Below are 20956 nucleotides of genomic sequence, written 5' to 3'. Positions count from 1 at the left end.
TCCCCTACTAGTCTGTATCCCAGGCACTGTGCCACTTCCCAAAACCAACCTCCGCCTCGCGCACATCGTAGCAGTGAGCACTGTGTGCAGCTCATAAAACCCAGAAACAAAACTTAACAATACCTAAGCAGGTGCCAAGTTGGGATTCCCCCCACAGCCTCCGAGCGCCAGATCATGCCAGCTTTCCTCTGCTTCCCCCTCATCTGAATGCCTGAGCCCACACCCAAGCGACTACAGCTACAGACTGCAGGAGACCCCTGTGGAGGGAACAAATAGGGGCTAACAGGGCAAAAAGGGGTGGTAAACACATGACCTAACAACCATGCAATGTTGCCCGCCACCCCTTCCCAACAGTCCGGTTAGAACAAAACACACATTGGGACCTCTGCTGCAGTTGGAGTAGTGGAGGGGCAGAGAGGCAAGTCGTGATGTCACGGGGTGGTTGATTAGTAGCACCACATTGGGTTGAGCCCCGACATGCGGAAACTGCCCCACTAAGCTGGGTTGCAGCTTGTGTGCATGGTGTTTGCTCCCCCTACTTCTACATATCCCTCTCGCATAGCAGAATTTCCCCAACTCAGTTCAGGGCGCTTTCAACAATTTCTTGTCAATCACTAAGTGATATGTCTTCAAAGGCACTGATGAATTTGGTCCACCTTCAGACCGGGACAACCCCTGGTTAAATTATTTCATGGTCCAGATGAGAAAACTGGTAGAGTGGCAACCTGTTAGGAGTAAGACCAGCATAATAAAAAAGTCCCCCACCCTCCCATAACCCAGTCCAACATAGGGAGTGAACCATCATGCAGTTCCACTATCAGGGTGGACATGAGGCAGGGGCGGGCAGGTCGCTTGGCAACGTGGCTCAAATCGAAGGGCCTGCCCCGAGTGGCTCACCCCAAAATGTTGAATCCTGCACATGTATTATACCGGGAACCGAGGCACCAACTCGCACACAACTTTTGGTGGCTGTATATTAGCCTGACTGTTATGTTTTGAATATGTTGAATTGTGATTATTTTAAGGCATTGGTGTTCAATGCACAGGGCACCAGCAAAACCAAGTTCAGAGAATTCTGCAGTCTGGCACTCAGGTGGGCTGGAAGAAAGCAAGATAGGTCTAGAACAATGTTAATGTGATAGTTACAGTCCTTGCCTACAATTTTTGGGGGGTAAAGTCTGGTTTATAGTCTGTTAATAAAGAGGATTGTGTATCTGCCCTCAATACCGCTACTCTCTCTCTTTCAAGCATTCTCTGCTTTTAAAAAGTGTGATATGGCGTCCTTCTAATTGTTTATTTTTATTCTTTGAAGGTTTGGACCGCATGGAATTCCAGTGACAGTGTTTCCTAAAAGGGAATACAAGAATACATCACCCTCCATTCAGCCCCAGGTGAAATCATGCCAAGAAGAGACTGTTGCAAAGTGTGAGGCAAAGGGGCCATCCGAAATACCTCCTTCTCCTGTTCAGTCTTTGGAGCCAAGTCCAATTCAAAGCGTATGGACGTCCAACCCCCCACCGCTCTTCCATGAAGGAGCGCCTTACCCCCCACCTTTGTTCATCAGGGACACGTATAACCAGTCTTTACCTCAACCTCCTCCCCGGAAAATTCGGCGTCCCAAGCGGAAAATGTATAGGGAAGAACCAACTTCAATAATGAATGCTATCAAATTGCGACCCAGGCAGGTCTTGTGTGATAAATGTAAAAACAGTATTGTAACAGACAAAAAGGAAGTTAAGAGAGGGGGGACTACAAGTGACGACAGCAGAAAACGCAGGCACGAGAGCGTAACTAACATAAGTAAGAGATTAAAAACACATCATGGGGTGGATGGCAAAACCCAAACTGAAAGCCAGAAACGGAATCCTGTGGGTAAAGTGGCCAGTCTTTCACATGGTCGCAGCAGAATTGTGCGTGTTGTTTCTGCTCAGGCGAACACTTCAAAAACACAGTTACACACAGAAAAAGTGCTCCAGAACAAAAATATGGAGCATGCAAAAGCAAGAGAAGTGTTGAAAATGGCCAAAGAAAAGGCACAAAAGAAACACATAGACACACCCAGCTCCAAAAATGCACATACCAGGGTCCAGGTCACGCGGCGCTTTCAGAACCCCAGCTCAGGAACTCTCCCACCCAGACTGCGACTAAAGCCACAAAGGTACCGCAATGAAGAAAATGATTCCTCGCTGAAGACCAGGCTTGAAAATGAGCGCAGCAGAAAAATGGTGGTCAAGCCCCAACCTCGCTACATAGCTACTCGCTCAGCAGGTGAGGCCCTCTCCGAAATGCAGAGCCCTGCAACGGTCCCTGAAGAGACCAGCAGGGAGGTTCAGGACATTGAAGTGTGTGCAGCGCCTGGGGAGCAGGACGACCCACCGCCACTGGACAAGAGTGGCAACAAAAGCAATATAACAGTTTACATGACCTTAAACCAGAAGCAGCCGGGCTCTTCCAGTGCTTCCGTCTGTAGTAGCGAGGGCACAGACGATCTGAAATCCTCCCACTCTGAATGTAGTTCCACTGAAAACTTTGATTTCCCTCCAGGCACGATGCACACACCTTCCTCTTCCTCCTCCTCCTCCTCTTTAAAAGAAGAGAAAAAGCGGAATAATTCCTTGAAAATAAAGGTGTTTTCTAAAAACGTTTCTAAATGTATTGGAGCAGATGGCAGGACCATATGTGCAGGGGACATTGTGTGGGCCAAAATTTATGGCTTCCCCTGGTGGCCTGCCCGCATTCTTAATATAACTGTGAGCCGGAAGGATAACGGCCTGTTAGTGCGGCAGGAGGCTCGCATTTCATGGTTTGGGTCCCCAACAACCTCTTTCGTTGCTGTGTCACAGCTCGCCCCTTTTTTAGACAACTTCCAGTTGCGCTTTAACAAGAAGAGAAAAGGCCTGTATCGCAAGGCAATCACAGAGGCAGCAAAAGCTGCCAAACAGCTCACTCCTGAAGTGCGGGCTCTGCTGACGCAGTTTGAAACGTGAACACAGCAAGTAAGGTAGGCCACACCAGCTTGGAGGTGTCCGCTTTTAAAGCCTAGTCATATTAAAGTACTAGGACGTTAATTTGTCTGAAAGTGAAATGTTGCTGTTTGGCTTCTTCTGGAACATTGCTGCGACGAATTTTGTGGGTGGGACGTGAGTTGCAACGGAAATGGAGTGCACTTGATGTGGGTTTGTGGGGGAGATTAAACACTAATTTATTTATTTCCTTATGTGTCTCCTTCAAGAGCTATCCACCGTACATTTAAAGGATCCGGACGATGGGTAATTAATGTCACTAAAAGAATTGTTTCAATTTTCGTAAACTGTTGACATTTTTTTTGTCTCTAGGAGCTAAGTATCCAGGATGTGAGGTGCATACAGGCCAATCTGGCAAGTTGAGATAGCCCTACAAGGCTTCAGCTTGGGAGCAGTTTCTTTTTAGAAGGCATTTGAGCCTATTGTAGCGTCAGCTTTTTTCCACAGAGAGTTCTTGATTTCTTGTCTCATAACTGGCTGCTATAAATCCTGAGAGAGTTTGCCTTGACATTTAAATGATTGCTGTATCAGGTCTGTTGCTTCCTTCTGGCCATTGCTGAAATCCTCGGGTATGCTCCAATACAGAACAATTTGTGAATTATCAGATTTGCAATGATTTTTTTTCTGATGTTAATTGTTTTCCTCCCAATTCAGGGTTTTTGTTTCCAGGTCAAGATTGATGTAATATTTGAAATGGTCTCAAATGTACAAAAATGTAAATAAACTTGAATAAATCAAATTTTCTTTTGTGTGCCCCAGGACGTTTTGAAAGTCAAATTTGTGAAATTTAAAAGGATGCAAGACATTAAATTCCATGCTTTCGAACACTATTTTGGCCTTCTGAACAAAAGCCTTCAATCCTCACGGATGTGGAAATTTCAAGTTAAAAATTTTGTGTTTCTGCTGTGTATTAGAACATAGATAGGACAGATGCCACATTTTGGGTGGACTCGTTAGTTTGCTCGCTTTGCATTAAATTAAGAGGTTGTTATAATGAATTTATATATATTCAGTGAAAAATGTAAAAGTTACAGGGATATTTTAGTTAGGCTCAGACTTCAGTCGTACAAAACCAGTGAAATTCAGCAGGCATAGTTACGTGAGCTAACTTGGGCTGCCGCAAGGCACTGCTTATGAGCTCACATATTACATCACTCATGACATGGTCAGTGACATCACTGATGACATCATCCAGTGATTGTGTTTTCTAAAGGTTTCAGATTTTTATATATATAGATATATTTTTTTTTCTCCAAAGTGACCCACTGTTCCTGGGGCGCTCAACAGTAGCTGCTCTGCATTGGGACCGGGTCCAGGTCCAAAATTAATTATTTAGACAAAGTATGCGTCACTCCAAAATGGTTTTTGCTTATTTTATTTGATAAGCTCTCCCCCACCAACGCGTTTCAGCCACAGCAGGCTTTGTTCACGTGAACAAAGCCTGCTGTGGCTGAAACACGTTGGTGGGGGGAAAGCTTATCAAATAAAATAAGCAAAAAACATTTTGCTGCATCCTAGGTCTAAATATATATATTATGATACTACGAAAGTTAAATGAGTATAATTTGTGTACTACTAATGGGTGATATTTGTAACACATTGTGTGAGTGGCTGTGTGACTGTATTCATGTGTGAGTGGGTCTATGGATGTGTGAGCGATCAGTTAGTGCATAAGTGGTATATGGGTCAGTGAATGGGTGTGTGAGTGACTATGAGTGAGTAAATGTAAGAATGGCTGAATGGGTAAGTTTGTGCTAGTCAGTGACTATAGGTGAGTGAGTACATGTAGCATACATGTGAGTGGGTGAGTAAGTGACTGGGTAAATGAGTAGGTGTGTGAGTAGCTGTATGGGTGACTGACTCGGTGGATGAATTGTTGTGGTAGTGTCTGTATGACTGGATGTGAGTGGTTGTATTGGTGAGTGAGTAGGTGCAAGAGTGGCTGTATGGGTGAGTTAGCAGTTGTGTGACTGGATGATTGAATGTGTGCTCTGTCACTGCTTTATCCCTACTCGTTTTAAATTAATTAACGCCTTTTAAAATAACTCCAATCCATTAGGCAACCAGTGATGAGAATAGTTTAAATAGTAGGTTGCGAATAAGGGTTGTTTTATGTATGTACTCACAGCTTAGGGGAGCAGTTTTAACAACTGATGGTTTGCACTGTTTTATTATGTATGAATCATAAATCTGAAATTCTCTTTTAAAGATATTTGTTTTATATCTAAATAAAGACTTTTTGAACATTGAATGTGTGAGTGGCTCTATAGATGAGTGACTGGTTGTGTGTGTACTTGTATGGGTCTGTGAATGGGTATGTGAGTGGTTGTGTGCGAGTTTGTGTGTGTATGGTTCTATGGGTGGTTCTGTGGATGATATAAGTGATGTCACTGACAGTCATGAGTGAAGTAATATGTGAGGTCATAAGCAGTGCATTGCGGGGGGCTAAGTTAAAGTTAGCTCAGGTAACTAGAACTGCTGAATTTCAGTCGTTTGTATGCGTGAAATCTGAGCTTTACTATAACGTCCCTGTAACCTTTGGTCCTCTCGCAGAGGATTTACATTTTTAGTCATAAGTGCTGAATAGTCCCGCCCACATGCGGGACCCCAAAGTATATGTGTGTGTGTGTATATATATATATATATATATATATATATATATATATATATATATATATATATATATTTGCTCCAAACATCACCAGCCTGCTGCACACTCGAGTGGGTGCTTTCCAGAGCGGGGGTGGACCCGCTGAAATATAACTGCTCCCAGATTTCTCAATGTTCGTAAAGAACCAGAAAAAAAGCACTCTCAGGGGGGTAATGATACCAACAAAACTTTTATTGGTTACCCAAGCACGGACAAGACGCGTTTCGGCACTTCGCCTTTGTCAATTGCGAGGCACGAACGCGCCGCCATTACTTTTAAATCATGTTGTATTTCGTCATCATGTGCATGGCAAGAAAATAAAGAAAGGACAAAACTAAGCATCAAATATGTCGCCATCTTAGAATGTCTACTCTACATAAGACAAGATAGTATTTGCATTACAAATCTCATATCTAAGAGGTTATTTGTTGGAAAATAATGAGAATAAAATTATCCAACTATATAATTGCACATTTACAATATAAGCAGCATTTCATAAAGCCCTGGATGGGCTGAATATCTATATGCTACAATCAAGCATACAGATGGGCATACCTCATAACTTGTCAAGCCATGTGAAGAATACAATATACATATCCCAATTTACAGTTCCATAAAAGCAAAATATTTCATAAAATAGAGAAAATTATACACACATTATCAGTTCATAATACGGTTCATAAAGTCTCTCTGTTACATTCACTCCTTAATATCCCAAATGAACTGCCAGTTCCTCATGTGTATTAAGCCCCGCCGGGCTTTTACTCTGTAGATCTATAATGTAACGTGATTCGAGACGTCGTAATTTTTGTAGACGATCTCCTCCTCGTGGCAGTGATGGCACACTGTCCAGTCAAAAATAGGCCAACAGATCCCTGTTGTGCCCATGTAGTTTGTTAAAATGTCTGGCTACAGGATAAGATTCATCAATGTTATTGATGGCACGCATGTGCTCCAGTATCCGCAGTTTAACAGGATTGATGGTACTACCAATGTACCTGAGTCCGCAAGGACACACCAAACAGTAGATAGCATAGGGTGTGGTACACGTCAGAAACGTAGTTATTTTCTTAGGGAATTTCAAACCTGGGATAACATAAGTAAGAGTCCTTTTGCTGATTTTACAGGCCTTACATCGGCCACATGGATAGAACCCATTCAGAGGTATTTTGTCTGAGCCTACAGTTTTAGCCACATGATGACTATGAACTAAATCATCTTTTAAGGCTCTCGCTTTGCGGTAGGTTATTAACGGATTAGAGGGTAAATCCTCTCTAATGATATTGTCCGTGCTTTTTTTCTGGTTCTTTACGAACATTGAGAAATCTGGGAGCAGTTTTTATATATATATATATATATATATATATATATATATATATATATATATATATATATATATATATATATATATATATATATATATATATATATATATATATATATATATATATAATATCTTCGTAAGTGTAGGTTTTTGCTTTTCTTCAGGAGGGTCTACAAAGACAATTAAGGGAGACCTAGGCTACAATGGCCAGAATCTTCACCTTGAAGAGAAAAAAAGGGCCAGGATAAAGTAATTTTCAGATAATTATAGTGCCAATCAGTAAAAAATATCCCTCACAACCCCATTTTTATGATAGAGATGTAGGGAGCCTGACCGAGTAGCCTCATAGGCTGCCATTATATGTCTAAAAAAGTCACTGTGCTTTTAAGAATCTAGACGCCACCAGTAGCCCATCATGCACAGTAGGTGGCAGTTACTTCAGTTCTTTTTTCCGGCTCCTGCTGACGGGACCCTGGAGCATTGAGCTCAACCAAAATTGTGTTTTTCTTCAAAATTCTTAACTGAATGACTAATTCCACTAATTACTGTTTCACTCAATACTTTTTTTGTCTCTCCCTGCCTTTTTTGTGTGTTTTCCTGACAGGAATTACAGGCAATTTGTCAGGAGAATGCCATCTCTTTTTGACAAGTGCCCAGTCTGTGGGAGAAATGAGGCCAAGACCGATCCACATGATGTGTGTATAATCTGCCTTCCACGTTCCTGAATCTTTCCAGCGCTGCAGGGACTTTTCCAGGCTCACCCCTTGAGACAGTGAGAAAATTCGCCTTCATGGAACAGAGGAACGATAAAGGCTACAGTCTGTCTGAAGGTGGAACCTCAGGGCATGGAATGGGTCAGATCTCTACCAAGTCACTGTTACCAGCCTCTGGTGAACGTGCCAAGAAGGAAACCGCACAAAAACATAATCAGTCCTGGTCGAGGACATCGGCGTACAGGAGAGGTATAGCACCGACCTGTTCGCCGTCTATTCAAGGTACGACAACGAAGATCCGCGTCGAGGCCAGGGACTATCAACATTGTCCATTGCTTCGTTGATCTGCAGGCTCCGTTCGATGTCTAGGTCTCCATTGAGGTCGAGGTCTAGGTCGCCACCGAGGCATTGGCGAAGATCAACATAGAAGTGCAGAAGATCACTGTCGAGGCATACTCCGTTGGCATTCACCGTCGCCAAGTAGGTCGAGGCATCGAGGTTCATAGATGTCTTCCAGGCTACAGAAGGCTACGAAAAAGAGAAGGTGCTTTTACTCTTCACCAGACTCTGGAGTATTCGAGAACGTATTCTCCATCTTTCGGTCTTCATCCTACTCCTCCACCATCACCTCTGCCACCACCACAGTCCCCAATCACACCACGGAGATCACGATTGTGCCATCATTCTAGGCACCGTCATCATCATCACAGCTAACGGGATACTTCAGCTTATTCTAGACGCTCCCATTGTCGTCATAATCACTCACACTCTTGGTCAAGATCCTCCACGTCTACTGACGTTGTTCACCAACATTGTATGAATCTCCACCTCCACTAATTTCACCAGTGGATGATGTCCCCACATTCCAAGAAGTCCTTGTTGACACCGACATCGATAATTTACGAGACTCTGCAACAGAGATCAGTAACTAGACTCTTGTTACCGCTAGTGCCAGATCTTCTTAAACTGGCTATGGAGCTTTTTCTAACACCAGCCTCTGTATAGACAGCACTTTCCAGACTCAACAAAAAAAAATCATCCTCCGAAGCAGTATCCAGCTTTCCTTCGCACAGATCCTACACCAGACTCTGTGATTGTTGTGGCGGCAAAGAAACATGCCACTACTCCTTCTGCTATGGTTCCTCCTGACCAGGGAAGTTTGACTTTGGGACTTTGTTGGTTGGAAGATGTGCAGGACGGCAGCAACTTCCTTCAAAGCAGTTAGCACCACTGCCTTACTAGGCAGGTACCTCAGGGCTGTTTGGGAGTCCATAAACCAATTTATCGACAGTCTGCCGAGGTAGAAGAGGGAAGACTTCATGGAGATCCTGAGCAAGGGTTTAATGGTCTCGAATCAAGTGATCAGTACTTCAGCAGAGTCCTCTTTATTAGCTGCTCATGAATACTGCAATGGAATAGCTCTTTGACGACACTCATGGCTACGCCTAATATCCCTCAAGCAAGAGTTACCACAGAGAATTTTGAATCTGCCTTGCTCTAGAACAACTCTTTTCGGGCCTCATGCGGACGAGGAAATGGCGAGGATGAAGGCAGAAATGGAAATTCAAGGCAGTCAGTATAGAGACCCACAGTGCAGAGGAAATCTTTTCGATCATACCAGTGCCACTTTTCTTCCTAAAGAGGCCTGTCCTTTCCATGGTATCTGAACTGCCAGCAAAGCAGTGTTCCCAACAGCAGCACCAGCGTCCCTACCTGTCTTAACGATAGCAGCCTAGAGGGAGATCTACCCAACAGTTTGGTCAAGGAGTCAAACAGCCTTTTGGGTTGAAGCCCTGAATTATTACTTCACCCTTTTCTGTTCCCCATATCGGTAGGGGGAAGCATACAACATTACCTGACAGAGTGGCAAAAAATAACACAAGATGCCTGGGTACTGACTATTGTTGGCAATGGATATTGTCTGCGGTTCATCAGTCCTCCACCGAGCATATTTCCAAAACCATCCAACTACCAGCTTCTACTGTTACGAGCAGAGGTCAACATCCTTTTACAGAAGTTGGCAGTGAAACCGGTTCCTCTCGAACAACGAGGCAAAGGCATCTATTCCAGATACTTTCTCTCCAAGAAAAAAGACAAACTAGTTCAGACCCATTCTTGACCTCAAAACCGCCAACAAGTGGATGTGGCGAGAATAGTTCCGGACGCCGGCTTTACACCAAATTTACCCCCAATGGCAACAGTGGGATTGGCTCTGCTCTATCGACCTAAAAGATGTGTACTTTCACATTCCGGTCACCAGAAAGCATCACAAGTTCTTGAGGTACGTGGTCGGACAGGACCATTACCAATGCCAAGTCCTGTTTAGTCTGAAGTCAGCACCAAGAACAGTCTCCAAGTGCATGGCAGTAGTGGCTGCCCATTTCTGGAGACACAAGATATTAGTCTACCGATATCTAGACAATTGACTAATCAAGGCGTCCACGTCTCAAGAAGTTCAGCTACATTACAACGGGACTTGCAATCTGCCACAGAGGCTGGGCCTTCAAATCAATCACAGCAAGTCCATGTCTACCCCAGTACAAACCTTGCATTATCTGTGAGCCTCCATCTGCACTGTAAGGGAAAGAGTGTGTCCTTCGGGAATAGCCTATCGATCTTTCGTAAATGTCAGGCTCCCATGAAAGCTTCCCTTCCAACGATGAGAAAAGTATACTGCCTTCTCAGATCGATGGCTTCCTGCATCTTTCTCACACCAAATGCCAGTCTCCACATGAGGCTTCTATAGGAGTGTTTTGCAGACCAATGTGACCAACTAGCAAGCAACTGGGAAGTTAGGATATAACTGTCCCTTCATGCGAAGCTGTCCCTCAAATGGTGGTGTTCTCCAGCCAATATCCTCCAAGGCACTCCTTTTCATCAGGAGATACCGCATCAAACCATAGTCACGTATGCTTCACTACTGGGTTGGGGAGCCCACATGGATCGAAGGAAAGTGGTCATAGAAGGAATCAACGTACCATATCAATCTCCTAGAACTCGTGCAGTCCATCTGGTGTTGAAAGCTTTTTACTTGTCGTTCACCTCCTGCTATCTGTTTGTTCAGATGGACTACACCTCAACAAGCAGGGAGGGACAAGGTCCAGATCCTTGTCTCACGAGTCCCAAACTATCTGGAAAGGGCTTGACTATCAATCACAGCAACACACCTGCCAGGTGTTCAAAATGCACAGGCTGAATCACTCAGCAGACTCCTGCAAGAAATCCTGCAAGAAAACTGTGAGTGGACCCTAAACGACGACGTAGTACAACACATTTTTCAACGATGGGGAACTCCAGACGTCAACATGTTAGCTACCGCAGAAAGCAGCAAATGCCAAAGCTTCGCATCGCGGTTCTTCCAAACAGGGACTTTGGGGAATGCCCTATGGCGGCAGATTTTTTTTTTTTTTGAAAACTTTTTTATTGAAATTTAAAAACAAGGAAACAGAGAAACAAAACAAAACAAGGCATTACGATAGAAATGTGTCATCATGTGGCCCATGGGGGGGTACAGAAGTAAATCAGATATCATAGCAAACAATAAGTCGGGGGGAGGGGGGGGGAGAGGAGACCAGAAGTACACAAAAACATCTATATTCCTGCGGAGGAAACATCAGGGTGGGAGGAAGACAAGTCAGTATCACATTCCGACATGGGGGGAGCACATATATTTCCACGGTACGTGTTCCACTGAGACCAAATTTTCCCCCATTTGCCAGGCTTGCCACGGGAAACATAAACTGTTTTTTCTCGAAACATGCACCAATCCATGTTTTGTTTCCATACCAGAACTGTCGGAGGCCTCTGGGCGCCCCATAGCTGGGCAATGTCACGCTTAGCAATCATGTTACCCAAGGTCGCCCATCGAAGCTGCGCCAGGTTGTAGTCCTTCGGCTCCCAGACATTCAACAAGCATCTCCGCGCTTCAGGCATTAGCCGCACCCCCGTGACCTCACTCATTACAGCATGCACACGATTCCAATAGCGCAGCACGGCAGGACATTCCCAAATAATATGGAGAAATGTGGCCACCATACTGCAGCCACGCCTGCACAATCCATCCGCCGAGAACCCCATTCGCACCAGACGCGGACCAGTCACATACACCCTATGCAGAATTTTGAGTTGGACAAACCGAAGGCGTGCCGGGATAGCCACCTCTTTAGGGGAAGAGATCGCGGCCTGCCAGTCTTCATCATCGAGCTCCAGACCATCACTGGTCCACAACCCCCGGAGGCCATCCAATAGATCAATCCTGGCATTAATCAACTTTTTATAAATGAGCGAGATCGTGCTATCAGGGACATGCCCATCCAGTATCCGATCTTCAAGCGGGGATGCTTCCGGCACGTCCGAGCCTAGGGGAAAAACAGACAAGATTGCGTGCCGGACTTGTGCATACCGAAAGGATTCCCTATCATTCAGCCCATACTCAACTTTCAGTTCTTCAAACGTCTTGACTCTACCCTTGATCCACACATCATCGACCCTGCTGATTCCAATCATGTCCCACCGATCAAATCCCTTCGACTGCCAAAGGGAGCCAAGTTTATCCGAAGCATAGAGAGGAGTAGCCCGGGTCGGCCTGTCAGTCCATCCCGTGGCCGCCGTAGCCCGATGCCACACCTGCACCGCTGTTTTAGTGGGGCCTGTAAGAGATCCGCCGGCCGACTTCGCGTATAAAGCCCTATTGTAATCGCCACCAGGTAGCAACCATTTATCCATCGCAAAGGCCGGGTTCAGTGAATGATCATAGACGCCGTGATTGATGGCCCCCAATTGAGAGGCCCAATAATAGCGACGGATGTCCGGGAGTGCGATGCCGCCATCGTACCAAGGGAGCGTAAGCTTCGAAAGGGCAATACGAGAATGGCCCCCCCATATCAATTGTCGCTGTAGACTTTCAATCTCCCGGAAATAACCGGCTGGTACTACGTCAAGCGTGTTTTGAAGCGCATAAAGAAATCGGGGGAGCGACATCATCTTAAACAACGCCGCTCGTCCCAGGGGGGAGAGAGGGAGTCTGCTCCACGTCTCTATATCTGCCCGAAGGCGTCGGAGGGGGGGCAGAAAATTGCGCTCGTAACGAAGCGTGGGGTCCAGGGTAATAAAGATTCCCAGATATTTGAAACCCTCAAGCACCACCGAAATAGGACATCCACGTGGCAGTAGGGGAACATCGCCGGAGAGAATATAAACGCAAGACTTTGACCAGTTGATGACTAGACCGGAATTTTTACGGAAAGAAGTCAAAACGTCGAAAAGGACGACCAACGACTTCCGGGGCGACGTAAGGTACAAGAGTATATCATCTGCATACAGAGATATACGGTCTTCAAATTCCGGAGACCATCTAATACCTTTCAAGGATGGTTCCCATCTCAACCAAGCCGCCAGCGGCTCTAAAGCAAGGGCAAACAAAAGTGGGGACAGAGGACAGCCCTGGCGCGTACCCCTACCAAGCGCAAAGGAGGTCGAAACACGCCCATTCACCACTACCTGGGCTAACGGGTCAGCATAAAGCAGCTGCACCCAACGGACAAAGGTGGGCCCAAAACCGAATTTAGAGAGGACCGCCCAAAGATAAGGCCATTCAAGCGTATCAAACGCCATGTTGGCGTCTAGAGATACCAAAATGGCCGACTCCCGCAGAGTCCCGGCTCGCGCAAGGACTCCATGCAGGCGCCGAAGATTAAGTGCCGTATTGCGATGTGGTATAAAGCCGGACTGGTCCGGGTGAACAAGATCGCCTATAACAGACACCAAACGAGTAGCGAGAACTTTGGCCAGAATCTTGGGTTCAGCATTGATCAGGGAAATGGGTCTGAAAGATTCACAGCGGTCACGCGGTTTTCCCTCCTTATGGATAACCACTATGGAGGCCAATCTCTGATCAGGAGGAAGAGACCCCTTCTCCAGTGATTCCAAGTACATCGATCGCAGATACGGCGCCAGTGTGTCCGGACAGAGCTTGTAAAGCTCGATGGGGAGTCCATTAGGTCCCGAGACATTCCCGGAGCGAATCGAACGGATAGCGGTCGCAATTTCATCAACCGTGGGCGGAGCCTCCAGCAGGGCCCGCTCTGGGTCAGACAAGCATGGCAGCGAGATATCTCGTAGAAGCAAGTGGGAGTCTTGTTCAGGTCTATCGGACACAGGGGAGTACACTACCCGAAAATAGTCGGCGAACCGCGCAACGATCCCAGCAGGGTCAGTGATACTTTCACCATTCACATCAAGTATGACAGGGACAACTCGACTCGCGCATTCTCTCCTATCCAACCAAACAAGCAATTTACCAGCCTTATCTCCCACATCATACAGACGCCCCTGCTGTTCACGACCCATCTCCTTCGCTGCGTCAGTCACTAGTGCTCTATATTCATGCTGTTTTAGGCCCAACAAGTGCAGCTTCTCAGGGGAGGCTCCAGATTCCAACTCCCCCTCAAGGATGGTAAGTTCAGTCTCAAGACGGACAACCTCCTCCCGCCTACATCTCTTAACATTACCAATCGATGAGAGGGCTTGACCCCGAATGACAGTTTTATACGCCTCCCACAAGGAGACAGAAGAGGACACTGAACCCACATTTTCAGCAAAATAATGATCGATTGCCTTGAGTAGTTCCACTCTAATCTTAGGATCACGGAGGTACCATGGATTTATCGGGGCAACCCGACCTTCCGATCCCACACGTGCGCTCACAACTAACCATAGTGGGGAGTGATCCGAAATACCCCTGGCAAGATGTTTCACCTCCCCTATGAAGGAAGCCTGGGAGGAGGGCATCAAAACATAATCCAATCTCGAAAGGCTGCCATGGGCCCCCGAGTGAAAAGTATACTGTTGTTGCCCAGGATGATGCAAGCGCCAGCAATCGGTCAGCCCCAGCGCCTCCAGAGAGTCCCCCAACCAGGATTGAGACTTAACGAGTACACGGGGAGGGTAACGATCATACGTCCCAGACACTACAGAGTTGAAATCCCCCCCTACTACAAGCAAACCCTCGGGGACTCCCAGGATCACTTTTCCCAGATCAGCATAGGTCGTAGTTTGAAGGCCTGGGGGTATATAGACCGAGAGCAAAGTAATCACCCTCCCCTCCCAGCGCCCTACAATGGCGGCATAACGCCCCCTATCATCAAGTACAATGTCGTCAATGGCAAGAGGGAGGGAGGTCCGAACTAGAATGCCCACCCCTCTGGAGCCAGAAGTGAAACCTGAGTGTGCCATGAGACGGTAGCCACGCCTATTCATGGCGTGGCACGCGTTACCAAGCAAGTGCGTTTCTTGAAGCAAAACCACATCAGGAGACAAGCGTCGTAGCAGCTGTAAAACTACCCCCGTTTAATTCTGTCTCCCAACCCATTTACGTTCCAACACAGTATGCGTAGTCCCCTATCCCCATCCCAGAATCCACCCCAGGTCCCCCCCCACACCAGCCACGACACTGCAACACAGAAGACCATCGGCACTATGCCTTGAATGAAACAAAAAAACACAAACCTAAACCCCCTAATCCCCCAAAGCAACATCATACCCCCCACCCCGCACCCCTGCGTAAGACTCAGAAGCCACCCCAACTTGCAGTGTGCCTGTCGCCCTAACATACAACTAATCTACGAAAAGAACCCCAGAGGAGGAAGACTCACCCGATCCCCACCCACACCCCATTAAGACAACACAGTAGCGAACAATAGTAGCACAGCATCAAACCACTGCCGAAAGTCAATACGTTGGTCCAGGAGCCGATTCACTCCCTATTCCTGCTCCGTCGGGCCGCCCTCCGCTCCACCGGAGTGTTCCGAATAGTCAAATTGCCCTCGTCCCGGGGGCAACGAGTCCAACCAGTCACTAGCCGCTCCAGGATGGTCAAAGAAAAATGTTCTATCATTGTGGACCACACGCAATCGAGCCGGGAAAAGCATGGCATATTTCATGTCTCTGTCCCTCAGTCTCTTCTTCACCCCCTGAAATCCCAGTCGCTGCTTCTGAACCTGTTGGGTGAAGTCCGGGTAGAAGCTGACCGCGGCGTTCTCATATTCCGTAGGGCCCGATGTGCGGGAGGCCAGCAGGATCGCATCTCTATCGCGAAAGTTAAAGATCCGCGCAATGATGGGGCGCGGAGAAGCTCCCAGCTTGGGCGGGCCTCCCGGGATTCGGTGGGCCCGTTCCACTGCAAAAAACTTGCTCAGGCCCTTGGGCGCTAAATGGTTCAGGACTAGGTCCTCCACCAGTAGGTCTATCGCTGACGAGTCCGGCTTCTCCGGGACACCGACCAACCGGACGTTGTTCCGTCGTGCGCGGCCTTCAAAATCGTCCAAGCGTCGAGAGAGGTAGTCACGGGCGGATCTCAAATTACCGACCTCCGTCTGCAATTCAGAGACATCGGTAACAAGACTAGATGTCTTCAGGTCAAGGGATTTGACCTTCTCGTTAGTCTTGGCGAGGTCCGCCCTGATCAGGGTAACATCTATAGCAACCGTGTCCAGCTTGTGGGTCAGGGCCTCATACTGTTGTCCCAGCGCGGCCTTTATCCCGGCAATGGCGCCCATGACGTCTGTCAACGACGGTTCTTCACCCAACAGGGATTCATCCCCAAAGTTGGCCGGAGGTTTAGTCATGCCACTCGGAGAGCCCTTAGTGAGGGTATATCGATCCATGACGTTGGACTGCACAGGACCTCCCCGAGTCGCCGGTCTGGTCTTGCGTCTCTCCACCTCGGGCTTGGTGGCCATTTCAGGTCGTGCGCCCCGGAGGGTATTCTGAGACCTAGTAAAAATGGCTACTCTCGATGCGCCCGCAGCAAGTCGGAGAATAGGTTGAGGGCCAGCCGCAAATCAAAGAGCCGTGAAAGTCCGGATCCCCAAACGATGACACAGTAGTAGAAGGAAGCAAGTGACCAGGGCGACCAAGACAAAGTCAATGAGGCCAGACCATAAGAATCGAAACTGAAAGTAGAAGACCGGGCAAGGGAGACTCGTCTGGGCCGTTGTTATTCAATTACCACCCGGCTGGCAGAGAAAGCAAGCCCGGGGCAGTACCATGGAGCAGGCCAAAAATGTTCAAAAGTCCATATCTTCGGTTCCCGGGGGCCAAATCGCAGTCAGGAAACGGATAAATGATCAGCAAGGTCTCGACCACAAAAGCCCGTCGTCTAAATCAGGATAAGGTGCAGGATGACCGGTGGAGGTGGCGAAGGTCCGGGAGCTCTGAGCTCACGCGACCATCTTGGGTGCGCGCTAAGCTCCTCCCCCCTATGGCGGCAGATTTACCTACACTTTTCTGCTGATTACTCTGATCCCGGCAGTTCTCTTCAAATTGGCTCAGTCCTCGACAAAGATGATCCTCGTATCTCCGGAGTGGCCACGTCAATGGTGGTTCCTGGACCTCCTTCATTGGTCTATCCGTCCACATCTGAGGCTGTCATGCAGACCAGATCTGCTGACAAAATTCGGAAGTCGGGTAGTTCAACCCAATCTCTGCTCTTTCAATTTGGCAGCATGGCTCCTGAGTTGGTACAATATAGACATCAAAATTTGCCACAAGACTGCATGGAGATTCTCGAAGAAGCTAAGCGGCCTTCTACATGTTTCCCATACGCTGTCAAATGGAGGAGATTCTGCATATGGTGCTCATCCAAGAATAAGGACCCTACCACTTGTCTGCAAGATGTTAGTCTTCCATACTTACTCCCAAATTTGGCGAAATCTGGTTTACAGTTTTCTTCGATATAAGTTCATCAACATTGTATGAATCTCCACCTCCACTAATTTCACCAGTGGATGATGTCCCCACATTCCAAGAAGTCCTTGTTGACACCAACGACATCGATAATTTACGAGACTCTGCAACAGAGATCAGTAACTAGACTCTTGTTACCGCTAGTGCCAGATCTTCTTAAACTGGCTATGGAGCTTTTTCTAACACCAGCCTCTGTAAAGACAGCACTTTCCTGACTCAACAAAAAAAAAACATCCTCCGAAGCAGGATCCAGCTGTCCTTCGCACAGATCCTACACCAGACTCTGATTGTTGTGGCGGCAAAGCTTTGACTGCCTACAGGAAGTGTCCTTCACAAACCTCTTTTTTTAGAATCCCTGTAATCAAAGATTTCCTAGAGGGCTTAAAGAAGGGTTTTCCGCCCATCGGACGTCCTTCCCCTCAATGGGAGCTTAATGTAGTCATTTAGTGCCTTTTGCAGGATCTACTTGAATCCCTACACCAGGCTTCTGTCCAACATTTGTCTTGGGAACCCGCTTTCATTTTGACAATAACATCAGCCCGCAGGGTTAGTGAGATCCAAGCTGTCTGTTCTCATGAACCGTATACTATTTTACATTCAAGCAAAGTGATAATGAGCACTCAATCAAAGTTTCTCCCTAAAGTGGTATTGGATTTTCATGTCAAAACAGACAATCTCTCTGCCTACTTTCTTCCAAAATCACTATACTCCAGTAGAAAGAACCCTTCATTCCCTGCATGCTCGAAGAGTTCTGAAATTTTATTTAGATAAAACTAAGGCCATCCGCAAATCAGACCAACTATTTATCAACTGTGGCCCAGTCGGTACAGGGCTAGCCACTTCCAACCAATGAATTTTGTAATAGAAAGTGTCTTGCATTTTATTATGCTATCATAAAGCTAACCAGTCTTACAGCTAAACCTAAAGCACACTCCACTCGAGGGAAGGCAGCTACTGCAGCTTTATTGCGCAATATTCACATTCCAGAGTTCTATAAAGCAGCTACCTGGAGATTGGTTCATACATTCATCAAATACTACTGCCTAGATTCTGATGCTAGAGCAGATTTTCAAGTAGGAAAGGCTTCACTCAGAAATCTCTTTGCTTAACTTCTCTGCATTATCCATTGACTACACTGTGTTATCTGGGGATGGGCTTGCTGTTCTATTCAGCGCTTATGACTATAAATGGAAATCCCCTGCAAGAGAGAATTGTTTCTTACCTGTAACTCCTTTTCTCTCAAAGGGGTATTTCCATTCTAGTCATAAGCGAACCTCCCTGATGGATTGAACAGAGGAATTGCTTTATTGCAGATCTTTTAACATAAGCCTTCAAAAAGAACTAAAGTAACTGCCACCTGATGTGCATGATGGGATACTGGTGGTGTCTAGATTCTTCAAGGCGCAGTGACTTTTTTTATATATATAATGGCAGCCTATGAGGCTACTCTGTCCTGCTTGCTTTATCTCGATCCTAAAAAAAGGGTTTGTGAGGGATATTTCTACTGTTAGGCACTATAATTATCAAAAAATTACTTTTTTCAGGCCCCTTTTTTCTCTTCAAGATGAAGGATCTAGCCATTGCAGCCTAGGTAAATAGGCTGCATAAACTGCTCTTCTATCAAGTCTTTGCAGGCCTACTGAAGAAAGGCGAAAATCTACACTTAAGAATATATATATATATATATATATATATATATATATATATATATATATATATATATATATATATATATATATATATATATATATATATATATATATATATATATATATATATATATATTATATATATATATATATATATATATATATATATATATATATATAATCACAGCTCCAAAAACCTACGCAATACCCAGCCGGGTCATAGGATAAAAAAGCACTCTCGAGCACGGCAAAATCACTCAGCAGGGTGGTTTATTTTAAAGATAACGGACGCGTTTCGGGAGAGCCCTCCCTTTCTCAATGTTCACATCTGACATCCAGTGCGCAGCACCATTTTCAATGTTTGCACGGCATGAATAGAAACAAACAAGGAACCAATTCATTTACGCAGCTTTAGGCGCCATCTTGTAGTGTATATTTACATCGCAGATTCACATATGTTGCTATCAGTTTCAGAACACCAAAATACTGCCGTGTATCGGCAAAAGCAAAGTCTCATAAACCAATCCAGAATATTATGTAAAATATTAATACATTTCATGGCTGGAATAACTATGCATTTTTAAGAGAAACTCAACTCCCGAACAGAACACAAAGTTATACTGTGATCAAGTCGGACAAAATCTTGCCGTGGATCGGCAATTGCAGCCCACTAGGACTGCCACAACTTCGGTGCAATTAAAAAACTGAAGCAAATTCATCTAACTGAATGTTGCTAATAGTAGCGTCATTCATTAATATGAGCAAAAAGCAAAAAACAAAAACACTCGGAACATTGCTAAAGACATGGCATTAATATTTCATTCAGCGGGGAAACTCAATATACAGCTCAGATAGATTTCATAACACAGAAGTATACATTGTTAACCCAAATGTGAGGCCAGTTCTTCTCCCATATTTAGGCCTCCGGGTGCTTTGGTCTCCAGGTCTATGATATAACGAGACTCTAGTCTCCTGAGTGTGAGCAATCTATTGCCCCCTCTCGGATTTTCTACTACTTGGTCCAAACAAAAGTATCTGAGAAGATTCCTGTCACTGTTGTGTTTTAGAGAGAAATGTCGGGCCACCGGGTATGTAAAATCTTTATTTACAATGGCCCGCATGTGTTCCAAAACCCTCAACTTGACAGGATTGATGGTACTCCCAACGTACCGTAGCATGCAAGGACACATTAGGCAATAAACTGCAAAATCCGTGTGACATGACATAAATTTAGTTATCCTTCTCCCATTTTTCATACCTGGGACCTGATATGTCAATGTCCTCATGCTCGATACACAGGCCTTGCATTTTCCGCAAGGGAAAAAGCCTTTTGCATCCTTCAAAGTGCCCAATGGTTTCTTTATGGGCTGCAAGTAGCTCTGAACTATTTGATCTCGCAGAGATCTAGCCTTCCTAAAGGTGATTAAAGGTTTGTTGGGAATATCCGATCCTACAATCTGATCAGATTTGAGAATGTGCCAATGTTTGGACAGGATAGATCTCAGTTTGGAGGAGTCGGCAGCATAAGATGTTATGATGCGAAATCTTCCTTCAACGTTAGGACCTGTTTTTTTGATAAAAAGATTAGCACGTGGTATTTTCCTTACCCTATTAAGGGTCTCTAGAAGGCTTGAAGCGTTGTAACCTCTCATTAAAAATCTCTCTACACATTCACCTGCTGCTTTTTCAAATTGCGCATTCTGACTGCAGTTGCGCTTTAACCGCAGAAATTCCCCGTAAGGGATGTTCTTAATCAGTTTGCGGGGATGACTGCTGGTAGCGTGTAAAACACTATTACCAGCCGTGGGTTTGCGGTAAAGTTGGGTGCAAATGCGTCCCTCATTGACACTGAC

General features: G+C 45.8%; 1 protein-coding gene across 1 annotated transcript in view; it reads left to right on the top strand.

Annotated features, from left to right (window-relative positions):
- The window catches only part of LOC144769592 (uncharacterized), a 241086-nt gene that overhangs the window by 105162 nt on the left and 114968 nt on the right, over positions 1-20956 (top strand). The window contains exon 2 of the mRNA XM_078653749.1: positions 1313-3001. Coding sequence (XP_078509875.1) covers positions 1313-2987 — 1675 coding nt within the window. The 3' untranslated portion in view covers positions 2988-3001. The remainder of the gene's footprint in view (positions 1-1312; positions 3002-20956) is intronic.

Source organism: Lissotriton helveticus, chromosome 7, assembly GCF_964261635.1.
Source record: "Lissotriton helveticus chromosome 7, aLisHel1.1, whole genome shotgun sequence".
NCBI lineage: Eukaryota > Metazoa > Chordata > Amphibia > Caudata > Salamandridae > Lissotriton > Lissotriton helveticus.
Note: the sequence above shows the minus strand (reverse complement) of the source record. Positions and strands in the feature narration are given on the sequence as shown.